The 12,952-nt window shown below is 35.1% G+C and overlaps 1 protein-coding gene across 1 annotated transcript in view; it reads right to left on the reverse strand.

Annotated features, from left to right (window-relative positions):
• The window catches only part of BECN1 (beclin 1), a 1,139,297-nt gene that overhangs the window by 251,763 nt on the left and 874,582 nt on the right, over positions 1–12,952 (reverse strand). The window contains exon 9 of the mRNA XM_044054677.1: positions 4,042–4,188. Within this exon, the coding sequence (XP_043910612.1) occupies positions 4,042–4,188 (147 nt within the window). The remainder of the gene's footprint in view (positions 1–4,041; positions 4,189–12,952) is intronic.

Genomic DNA, 12,952 nt, shown 5'->3' on the forward strand with positions numbered 1-12,952 from the left:
ATCCGGACCCTGTAATATATATAAAATATATGTAATGTACAATATTGCTTTATTTTCTATTAATGTATGTGTGCCTATGTAGTGATAATTTAATAGACGTGTTAAAAAAAACTTACTATCCATACTATCAGGTGAATATTTTGAATGTTGGAGCAGATTAGGGATACCTTGTCCTCTGTGAGCAAATCCACTCTGAGAGGAAGTTTCTGTTAATTGCTCCTGGCAGATGCATGAGAAGGGAAAACCAGTGTTGCATAGGCCAAAACAGAGTTGCCAAAAATATCTCTAGCAAGTACCTCTTGATGTTTTAAAAAAGCTTTGGATATCAAATAAAAGAGGGGAAAGGCATAAACAAATATTTCCTTCCATGGGAAAGAAAATGTATCTGCTTTACAGGCCTTTTTTGCAAGGTTTCCAAGAACAGAACTGGTTTAGTTGTCTGTTAAGATTGGAGGCAAGCAAAATCTACATGGGGAGTTCCCCATACATGGACAATATGTGGAATACCTCTGCCTGCAGCACTGTGAGGGTCTATCCTGGGTCTGTTCAAGCAGTCTGCTACTGTGCTCTGCCAGAATGTATGTGGCCTGCAGAGTGAGGTTGTCCTGTACTATCATTTCCCAAGGAATCATGACTAACCTGAGGTAGGGAATATGACTTTGTTCCTCCTTATCTGCTTATAAACCACATCACAATGATGTTTTCTGTTATCATTAACAAGGGTCCACAGTGATTTAGAGCTTTGATAACTTAGAGTTCATCTACTTGAAGATTGCTATGCTTCTTATTGAAATGAGTGTCCCACAACTTGAACCCTAATGCTGAGAGAAACTGGTCCCGTGATAAGTCCAATGTGTCTTAATGAAATTGAGCACTGGAATTTTAAAGGACAAGGGATGAAGATGCTAGACCCAGACTGACTTAAAGTACCAATGGATTTTCCTCATGTGTAGTCTGGCAAATTGGACCACAAAGATCGATGAGGCCATGTAAACCAGAATTTTGAGGAATTCCCCTGTGCTGGATAGGTTTCAATAGGACAAATTCAGGAAGAGAAAATGCAAAGATGATATTTTGTCTGGAGGAAGGTAAGCAGTGGATAGAGATGTGTATAGAAGGCACCGTAGAAACATTATCCTGGGGGGGAGGGTTAAACAAGATTTGTTCAGATTTAGCTTGAAACCCAAGTTGCTAAAAAGAAAAATAGTGAACTGCAAAGGTGCTTGGGTATCTGATGGAGGGAGATGAAATGAGTGCCTTAAGACTGCAAAAGGCTATTACTGGGCTAGGAACTTTGTGAAAATAGAGTAGTGGAAAGGCCAAATGACAAAGATGTAAATTAAAAGTGCAAGCCCAAGGCAAAGAACCTTATGTAATGCCTGTGTTCTTTTTAAAATGGGATGTGCAGGTAGGCATCTGAGTTCTAGAGTGACTAGAAAGGTCTTGGGAAACAAAAGAAAAACAATTGTACAGTGAGCATCCTGAATTTTGGGACCAAATGAAAGGTGTTTAGCTTAGAAGTTCCAAAACAGTTTTCTGCCTTCATTTCTAGGAACCAGGAATATTCTTGAATAAAAGCCTCTGCCTCTTTGTGATGGAGGAACTTGTTTATTATACCCTGAGACAGCAGTATTTGAGAAAACAGATTTTTTTTTGGAGAAAGAGGGTTCCCCAATGGATGCTCTTTACAGTTTCAAACCATCCTTTTTAAAACCCAGGCAAATCTGGTAAATAAAGACATACTGAGATACTGGCTCCAATATGAGAAAAATGGCTACAAGGAAAGGGGTGTGTGCCTTTGGTAGTTATTGTGATTTTTTTTTTTTTTTTTTTGAAAGCTGTGTTTGTGGGATCTGGCCTTTCTTTTTTTAATATCCTTGCCATTTTTGTACTGCTTGTAAGGCTTTTGATGACAGAATTTAAAAGACTATCAAAAACAGACCAGAAGATGATGTGTGGAAGACTTGCCGAGAAGACTGAAAAGGTTTTTCAAAAAGTGGACCAGAGGAAGAATGGCAATTCCTTTTGTATTTAGGAACAGAGGGATCAAAAATGGTTGCTCAACTCTTTGCATCAACTTTCTGCTTTTTCCACTTTACTTACTACTGCAGTTGAAGAATCCCCAAATAAATGGTCCATTATGAAGAGGTACATTTAGTAGCTGAGCCTCATCATCATCATGGAAGTTCTGTAATCTAATCAATGTACTCCATCTATGTAGCAAGAAAATAAACCCCCAACGGGGTACTTATCTTAAGCTGGCAGCAACACATGGAATCCAAATGCAAACTGTACGTACGAGTCAACCTTCCAAACGGTAGCAGAAAAGTTCTGGGGATAGTACGTGTGAACGTCCTTTTATGGCAGATGTTGTCAGCGCATACATGCGATGTCCCACATACTGGCAGTGGCTATAAGCTTTTGTAAACTGGACGGATGTCGGGTCATTGGGCAGAAGATGACCCATATGTAAAGAATACTGCAACATTGAGTAGAAGGACATCGACAAATTGGAACATAGCTAAAAAGCTAGCACCTCTCATCTGCTCATGCTAAAATGCTGCTTCCCAAAAAGATAATGTCTCTTTACATTCTGTTCTTAACATTTTGAATTAATTTAGGTTTGTAATCTGAAAAATCCTCTATCTGGTGGCTATTATATCTAGGAGGGGAACTTCCTAAATGCAGTCTCACTGTGCTGATAAATCTATTTTCCTTCTACAGAGATTAGATTAACGCTATTTTTCCTTCTACAGAGATTAGACAGTCTTGGATGTCAACAATTCTATCATACAGCAGCATTCTCCACCTACAGCCTCAATCAGTTTAGTACTCTCTTCTTTTCCCACAGCTTTCTTCTCATGCTGAGTGGAGACTGCATCAAGTAAATAAAAAGTTGTCCCTTGGCTATGATGTTGGCAGGAATAAGATATTTGAAAGGATTATTTTTGATAAATGGCCTCATCTGCAGCCTTCTTCTCTTGAAGGATGTCAGTTATCTGCCTCCACAGCTGGCAGTTTGCCTTTGAAAAAGGCTAACTATAAAGCTGCTACCCCCCAAAATAGATTATACCGTTGTAAAACTGTTTCAGACATGCAAGTGACAGCTGACACCAGAATGGCAGCAAGTGTCTGTTCCCCGATTAAGCAGTTACCGACACATTTTGGTCAGAATACTCCAAACTAAATAAATCAGGTTACTCTAATGAAAGAAAAGTAGTTACCGACACATTTTGGTCAGAATACTCCAAACTAAATAAATCAGGTTACTCTAATGAAAGAAAAGTCAACATACTATAAAGGTAATTTATCTTATATTAACATCACTTGTACCTGTAGTCTGACACTGCCCTTTTTCTTTCAAAATGTGTTGTTTCTTTCAGCTTAACGGTATTGTAGGCTAACTTACTTGAAGAGAATTTCTAAAACCCACTAAATTTTTTTACACTCAAACTAAGTGTGTGTAGTATGGGGCAATTTGGTAGCTGGGCTTTGAATGGTAATGCATGATGCAGACACTCCCAAACCTAAATGCTAAGAATGGGTAATATGGTCAGACATTCTTTCACAATTAAACCACTGCAAAGTAATTTGTATGTATGTCATTCATATCACTGCATAACATATAACTCAATACCATCCATACCGGGATATGCTTAGACATAAAAGTCAGTACCATTGGCAAAGCTATCTTTATCTTGAAACAAGTGTCTACTATGAGAGAGGATACTACAGCAGTTATGACAAAACCAAAATAGCTGGCAGGAAAATCAAGGAAACTTTTAATAAAACTGTTTAAAACCATAAAAATAACTATCCAGTAAGTGCTTTTGTCTCGTTTGAGACTTCTTCAGTTGTACAGCAGTGATAATGCTAAATGACTTAGAGTTAAAACTAAGTACTTGATGTACTAAAGCTCATTTACGATTTTGTATTCTAAGTTATGTCTGTACTACCAGTCTCATCTAGCCAGTCATTAATTACTTTTCATGCAAGCAGAAGTAGACAATGTGGTATTACTTTCAAAGTTCAGGCACATACCATATATGGAAAGTTGCATTAAACACATTAGCTTTCTTGAGTCCGTCTAGCTGAAGCTGTGCATATCTCATCTGGTTGTCAGTGCTTTTCAATTCATCGTCTAAATCCAGTTGCTGCCTCTTAAACTCGCTGTATTCCCGCTGATATCTATAAAAACAGAGAAGCCAGAAAATGGCAAAATCTTATCCATGTCTCTGCATCATTATGAAACAGTCAGTGACATTTTTGAACTACAAGTTCAATTACAGTACAGATACAATGTCATCCATTTAAATCTTCACAGCAATTTTTTTTTTGGCATTGCAGGTCCTTTAAGGAGCTGGTCCTCTAAGATTTATTTTTACAGAGCAGTATACACCTCCCCTTAATGACTGATTAAGCTCTCACTCACTAATCAGCACTGACAAACAGTCCAATCTAGGTATACCAAATCAGTTTTCGAACCAGACTGTAGTGATAGTGAATCCATCACAGGGCTCTTACAGCAAACCTTCCAATCAATAGTCTTTCATTTCAAGTGATTTTACTGGCAGAGTTGTGCATTTGTACAACTTGCATTTTTAAAACAATGTGTCATTCAACCAGTTTCTTGACAGCAGAGAGAGAAAGCCCTGACAAGGGTCCAGGTGACATGAATTTGATCAGCAGGTTGGTTATCTGTAGCAGCTAGAATTAAGACATGCATGCTTAAACTGATGAGGATTGGGCAAGGGCATCCAATGCCACAACTTTTGGAGGAGGAGGAACAGCAATGCAAAGGATAGCCCCTGGGGTGGATGTTTGAACACAAAGCCAAGAATGCAGTATTCCACGCTGTACATTAGCTTGCACTCAGCAAGCACGGGATAGTATTGCAGAAATTGAATTAATCCTCAAGTCTTGGTGAGTACCTTCACAAGGTGGACCCTGTTTTCATAAAATCTCACCAAGATGACACGGATATACAGACTGTATTTATATAGCATACATTGTGGAAAAAAGTAGGCTAAAATTAAAAAAGATAGCTGGGTACACAAGACCCAGGATAAAAAAGTGCCCTATCCTGGTAGGCACAGTGGTGCCAGGACTTGGAAAAGATGAGAGTGTAGTATCCTCAAAATACACAAAAATTCCTACAATGGGGCCAGGCCAGGCCCAGGAGGAGGATGCCCCCTCTATTGTAGAAGGAAGTAGTAGTCCACAAACATCACAGAAACTGATAGGTCAAAGAAGAGCCATAAAGACGACAGAGTGGACTATTGAAGATAAGAAATTATGTATTGCTCCTATTATGCAAAAAGTACAGAATTTCCAGACACAAGATATACAAAACGACTGAGAGAGAAATTAGAGGAAAGAAAAGTACTTCCACAAGAAAAACGGTCATAAGCTTCAAATAAAAAATTGTATTCATTAATACAACAGAATTGTGAAAAACAGTATACAGATCAAGAAACTTTGATCTATTTGGGAAACGAAGCATATGAGGAAGTGCAAAAATATAAGCAACAAAACCTAGAGATTTTTGAAAAGTATAAAAAAGAAAAATGGACATGGAAAAGATAGATTTGATATGGTGTAATATTTATGGAAAGGAGAAAGCCAAATTAATCAATATAAAGAAGGCAGCCCCAAATATATGGATGCTTTTGCCTGTATTCTCTTTGAATATCTTTGGGGCTGTTTTTTTGGAAAGATATTGATTTCGTTGTTAGATTAATTGCCTTCATGAACTGCTTGTCCTCTGTAAGTGGTAATTTCTCCCTCCAATATTTTGAAATAAGTACTGTATTCTGGAATTTAAAATCCTTTATTAATTTATTAGTGGCTGTTATATATTTGACATCTTGTTGAAGAGATTGCCATAAGTTAAAACATTTTGTTATTTCCTCATCTTTAATTTTAAAGTCATCAAAATAACTTATAGCTAGTTCCTTAATCTGTCTCAAAATAGTTAAATATGATTTGGGCAGATTCATTTCTTGTCTTATTGTATTAATGGATTCTTTTAAGTAAGGATATATATCAAGTAAGGTAAGATTCATCATAAGAGGAAAAGTTTTAAGATTTATTAGTTTATTATTAATTTTCAAGTTAGGATTTCTATGAAAAGGTTGGAAAACCATCATATGCTGGATAAGATTTAGAGATCCAAATAAATTCTGTACTGACATTATATATAATTTAATGTGATCCATTATATCATACGATTTAATCATTTCCTTTTTTAAAAAAGGTACTGCTTTGGGGTTAATATTCAAATTCGAGATATATTTATAGTTCACAGTTACCCACATTGGTGTCCATTTATTGCTAGATATATCATAGTTAGCAATTCTTAAGATTCTGTTCAATTTATTATTAAATAGTACATTTCAAAATTTGGTAGGTCTAGTCCCCTTTATTTTTGGGGTCATCAATTTGTCATATGATATTCTGGTCTTTTTGGATCCCAAATAAACTTAGCGGATTCCCTATGGATTTGTTTAAAAACCCTTTGGAAATGAATACTTGAGCAGATCTAAATATATATAATAATCTGGGTAAAACATTCATTTTAATAATTGCAACTTTGCTAATACCGGTAACTTTAGATTTTTCCATCTTTTAAAATCTAATATTATGTGATCCCAGACTAATTTAATGTTAGTGTTATAAAACTCCTTATCATCTGTAGAAAAGGTAATACCCAAGTATTTAATTTTCTTCAGATTTAACCTGTCCCACCAATGAAAGAAGTGAAAAGGGTTTGAGTCCTTAAGGAAATATGCTTGTTTTTGAGGTTAATTTTGTAATTAGATATTACCGCAAAGTTCTCCACCGCTTTCAGTAATTTTTCAGTATCTGATATTGGTGTTGTGCAGTAAATATTAAGGTCATCAGCAAACGCCGCCATGGATATTTTTGTTCCATATGATATGGGTGCATTATGATATACATTCTGTTTAATATATAAAAATAAAGGTTCTAAATATATATTGAACAACAAGGGAGACAAGGGACAGCCCTGTCGTGTTCCATTTTTAAGTTGTATTCTTTTAGAGAAACTTTTGTTAATATACAAAGTAGTGTAAGGATTAGTATATAAAATTTGTAACCATGATATAAATTCCTTGGGTATGTTAAACTGTGGCAAAGTGTCAAACAAGAATCCTACATCAACCCTATCAAAAGCCTTTTGCATCAATTATGAGTGCATAAATATTTAAATTCTTTTGCTTAGCATAAGAAATTAATGAATGTAGTGTTAATGTATTATCACTTTCGTTTGTCTGGCAGTTATAAAACCAGCTTGTTCGCTAGAAATTATTTGATTCATAATTCTTTTCAATCTATTAGCCAAGATAGAAGTCAAAATTTTCATATCAACATTTAAAAGTGAGATTGGTCTATAATTATCCGGATTCTGAGTATCAGTATTCATTTTAGGTATAAGGATAGTTTTTGATGCGTTAAAATGGAGATCATTAATTTTATTATTAATTATATAATTAAATACAATCAATAGTATTTTACCCAGAATATCACAAAGTTTTATAAAATTCAGCAGTCAGGCCATCAGGCCCGGTGCCTTATATGACTTGAAATTTTGATTCTATCAGTTATTTCTTCCCTCGATATAGGTTTAATTAGGTCTTCTTGGGAAATGTCATCTATTTTGGGAAACTAATTTTCTGGAAAAATTCCTCAGTAGATCCATTTAAAGATAGATCCTTTTGATCCGCATAAATATCCGAGTATATTCTTTCAAAAACATTAATAATATCTGCGGTTTTAGAATATATTGTATTATCAAGCTGTATTTCCGAAATTACAGATGCTGACTTTGATTGATTAATAATTCTAGCTAATGCCCTTGATGGTGTTTGAATATGATTAGCATACCTCGCTAACATTTTATGCTCATAAAACGTCAACCTATTATTTTGAATTAAGAAAAGATCTTTTTGGCATTTGAATAATTCCTCCTCTGTTTGAGTGTTGTAATTCAGAATCAACTTTTGATCAAGTGAATTTATTTTAACTTCCAAATCTTGTATCTCTCTAATATACATTTTTTTATAATATGAAGCTTTTTGCAAGAAGATCCCTCTTATTTGCGTCTTAACTGTTGCCCATTCTATATCAGGAGAATGTTGAGAATTCTCAACTTAACTAATAAACTATTAAGAACATCTATGATTTCCTGTATTATTTCTTCCTTATTTAATAGATTTGGGTTTAAAGACCAATTATAGCCCCTGTGAGACAAATTATGCATAGAATCTTTAGAAAAGTGTAATGAAATTTTGAATGATCCACAAATAACGCAGCATGTATGAGAACTGATGGTTCAAAATTAATCATTGTTTGTGAAATCAGAAAAATCTAATTTCGACCACATTTTGTGACACGGTGAATAAAAAGTAAAATTGTTTGTATTGGAAGGATTATTCGTATATTTAAAAGGGTCATATAGTTGGAAATCTTCTTTCAAATCATTTAATGCAACCACCGCTTGCCTATTAAATGACCTTTGTGAACAAGACCTATCCAATTTTGAATTTTTGATAAGAGTTCCAATCTCCTCCTATTATTATATAATAATTGCTATATTGGTTTAACAACGGATATAATGATGCTATAAAACACTGTTGATTACTACATGGTACATATACATTACAAAGTAAAATAGGTTTATCATGTATCTTAGAAGAGAGAGTAACAAAGCACCATCTTCCTTCCTTATCTATTTTAGAGTCCAGAATCTTACCTTGATATTGATTTTTAATAACTATGGCTACCCCTGCACTATTGGTCTTACCTTCTGAAGCTATGACCTCTCTAATCCATTTCCTTTTCTTGATCTCTGCCCATTGATCATTAGTTAAATGTGTTTCTTGAAGTAGTGTAAAACATGCCCCAGACTGCAAAAGTAAATGAAGAAATAGTTTCCTCTTCTTTAAGCTCTGGAGTCCTTTTATATTCCATGAGTCTATTTCCCACATTTTACTCTGTTATTCATTTTCTGAAACCTTTAAAAAGAAAAGATCAAGTGTACTCGGAGACTTTTTGACAATATATATGATTTGGAAGCATTCTTGATATCCCGTCCCATACCAGTGCCTACCCACTCTACCCTTGGACCAGGACATGTATAGGTTTTGCATAGAGTAAACAATTGTATTAGCTACTAACATAGTCCTAGATATATACTTCAGGTAACAATAAATAAGACATATAGTATAATCAAAACCTATAACACCTAACTCTAATTCTACAAAGCCTAATCTAAACATTCCCTATTAAACACCACTATTAATCCACATCTCTTGTATCAGTTACTTGTGAGTAAATCATTAATTATCTAACTAGAAACATCATATAAGTATTAATTGTCTCATCCTAATAAAAAGTTATTACTGTCTAAAAACATCAAATCAAAACATTACATATACATCTATTGTGTAAAAATAGTTAACATTCCTTATTTCTAACTAAACTTCAAGTGAACAATTCAAATTACCTATATTAAAAACCCCTTGCTTATACAATAAAATGAGAGTTCAGTTTTTAGACAAGATTATTTACATTTAAAAACCTGTATTATTGTAAAAATATAGTCCTATAAGCATCCAAACAACCCTGATGTTTAGTTATACATTTTCACATGTTTAAGCTAATAACATCAGCATTTCTCAGTGTTATGCCCAAACATACAGACATTTAATAATGTTAAGGAGAATCCTGCCTAAATGCTTACCTATCTAACCATTCCTTGTTCAGCATTATTATGACACACTCCTTTCTCAACAGTGAGGCAAGACTGTTGCACTGGGGATTGTGCAAACACTGTGCTACAGAAGTAACTGAGAAGCATTGGAAACCTGAACCACAAAGCATTAGCAGTAGAGATTAAATTTATATCATCTGGGGTCACCGAAACTCACAGTTCAAAACATAGGCCTTAAAGAAAACCTGATATAGTAATTCAAGAAAAATACAAAAGTAGCTTGATAACTGAAATTGGTGTATCCAGTGATTATAGTGTTTTATGTACCAAGAGGCAAAAGTCATAAAATGCCAGGATATGCAAACAGAAATCAGAGCAATATGGAAGAAAAACATCTAGATAACTCCAGTAGTACCAGTAGGAGCAAAAGGAGTAATAAAACACATTTACAATCGTATTTAAATATGCTACCACTATATGTAACCTCATATGAACCACAGATGCTGGTGATTCTGAACACATTGCAGGTACTGAACACACATCTCTTGGCTAACTGAAGCAATACTGATTTCATGAACATTAATTATGCTCTGATTTACGAACGGGGTCTATTCTCACCAAGGTATGTAAAAAACCTAAGCATATGGAGAAATTAAACTGACAGAGTTAGAATGAAGAAAGTGAAGAATATACTCTTAGGAATTATTATACTTTAACATTAAGAAGTTTTGACCATTAGGAGAAATAAACATGCAGCATCCTGAACATATGTGCTTAAAGTACTATTTTACAGCTTTCTTCGATGTTGCATTTACTTTAAATCAGTCCAGCATATTCCTCTTCGGCTTCCCAAGCCTGAAAACAGTCTAAACGATCGCGAAGGGGGAACCTTGTCTGCGAGGCACTCCGGAAGTGCACAGACAATAAAGCCTCCTGAGAAGCTGCAGAATCATTTCCTGTCACTCAGAAGAGCAGACTTAGAAAGACAATAAAACTCGGAAAACAGTCTCGAAAGTCTAGGATTTAAAAACGAACTCTTATCTCAACAGAAAGGGGCCCAACACAGAACAAGAAGCAAACAAAGGATTACCAAGACCACGATCCACAGTAGCAGCTAAATCCAGCTCGGATACCATGCCAGTCGCTACGGAGAGCCAGATCAAGTCTCAGAAGCAGGCAAAACCTTAAAAAGCCTCAAAAAGGTAGCTTTTGCTTCATTTTTTGACGAAACCGAATATTTGGACCCTTCGACTGTGAATATTAAAGTATTAGGATACTTCATCTGAAACTTTATATGCTTTTCAATAAGAAGTTTACAATAAGGGGATAGCATTTGTCTAGCTTGCCTGATCTGGAGAGGTAAGTCCTGAGTCACAGAAATTCTATTATTGTTCCATATAACATACCCTCCATTTTTTCATAGTTGAGAGAATCTTGCTGACATCCTGATAATTCAAAATTTTAACATATACAGGTCTTGGACTGTTAGAAGCCTGTGATTCCCTTAGAGCTCTGTGGGCTCTTTCTATGATTATTTGTTTTGACAAATCAGGATCTGTAAGAATACTTGTAAATATTTGTAGAATGGATGTAATTAAGTCATTATATTGTACAGACTCGGTATTCCTCTGACAATTACATTGTTCCTTCTAGATCTTGCCTCTAAATCAGTTATTTTGGCTTGCATAGTTCGAATCTCAAGCTCATGTGCATCTGATTTTTTTGCTAACAGATTTAGTTTATCTTCATTGTCTGCTATCCGGGCTTCACTTTTATCCATTCTCTCAAGAATTTGAGTACAGGATATTCCAAAAGTTTGTACTTGTACAGTTAATTCTTTTAGAGCTTCTTGAATGGGTAACAGAGCAGCTCTGATATCCTCCATGTTCAGCATTGGATCAGGCTTAGTTTTAGTCCCTGCTTTTGATTGTTCCTGTTGTTTAATAATTTTTTGTCTTTTTCAGTGACATCTTTTTCCGTGATTGCAGTTCTGAGAGTTTCGTTTTTGTGGTAGTTGTTCCATATTTTTGTCTTCCCTCGACATTTATGTCAGCAGTAAAACTCAGAGTCTTCTGAATAGACAGTTCCTTTGTTTGAGAATCTCCTCAGAGACAGATACTCTGTAATAATCCTCTTAGATAGTATATTTTCTCTTAGTTTGTTCACTTCCTGGATACTAGATGGATGCAGCTGAAGTTATTTTTACCAAGATTTATTGTTTAAAAGTTCTTGATACCACCTCAGGGTTTAGATTTCCACAGGTTATATGCAGAGATGCAGATCAGTAGTGTTTACAGAATGGCAGCCATCTTTTGAGATCCTGATCTGTTCTAATCTTGCTTATTGCTTTTATCACGTCTGTCTTAGTATTTTTGTTGATCTGTTATCTGTTTTATATTCCTCTAGCAGTGACACTTGTCTTGCTTTACAGTTTTCTCTGTTCGATACTTCCTTTATGGTATTCAATTTTTTTTCCCTTCCTTTCTTCACTACCCTGTGTTCTTGTGATAGAACTTTATCTGTTATTAATTTAGCTGCACAGTAATATATCCTGTTTACTTCTATTATATCCGATTGATCTGTTTGGACAGTCTTAATTACTGTGTTCATTTGTTTTGTCAGACTTCTGACTTTGAGTTTTATTGACCTTCTGCAGTCTAATCTTTCATTGATCTTAATATGGCTATGTCTGTTAAATTGAGCAACTCTTCTCTTAACTCATTTTCTTCTAAACTGATGGCACATTTTTTTGTTTTCATTTCCTGTGGGCATTCTATAGAAAGTTCTGTTGCATCTTCCCTTGGCACATTTTCTTCAGTTTCATCCTGTGCCATCTGTTGCTCTGTTGTATGGGAACTCACTAGCCTATCACTCTTCAACATTGACTGCATCAGAGTTTCCACAGATTCCTTTTCCTTGCATTACTGTCCAGCTTCAAGTGAATATTTATACTGGTTTCCTGTAGAGGGCTCCAAAATATCTTCATATGGCACCTGACCAGTTGCTTCCCATTCTACTGGTTTCCCCTTAATTTGGATATCCATTGCTCTATCCTGTTGTGGCACTTTATGAATTAGATTTTCTTCACTGAATCTTTCACTTCGCAGTCACTCCATATCCTCAGTTTCTGGTTCTTTAACTTCTTCATTACTAATCTCCTTTTCTACTTTCTTCTGTCTTATTTGTCTTATTTTTCTTATTTTTTGTATTGCAAAGTTT

This window comes from Protopterus annectens, chromosome 13.part0 (assembly GCF_019279795.1).
Source record: "Protopterus annectens isolate FY-2018-M chromosome 13.part0, PAN1.0, whole genome shotgun sequence".
Classification (NCBI taxonomy): domain Eukaryota; kingdom Metazoa; phylum Chordata; order Ceratodontiformes; family Protopteridae; genus Protopterus; species Protopterus annectens.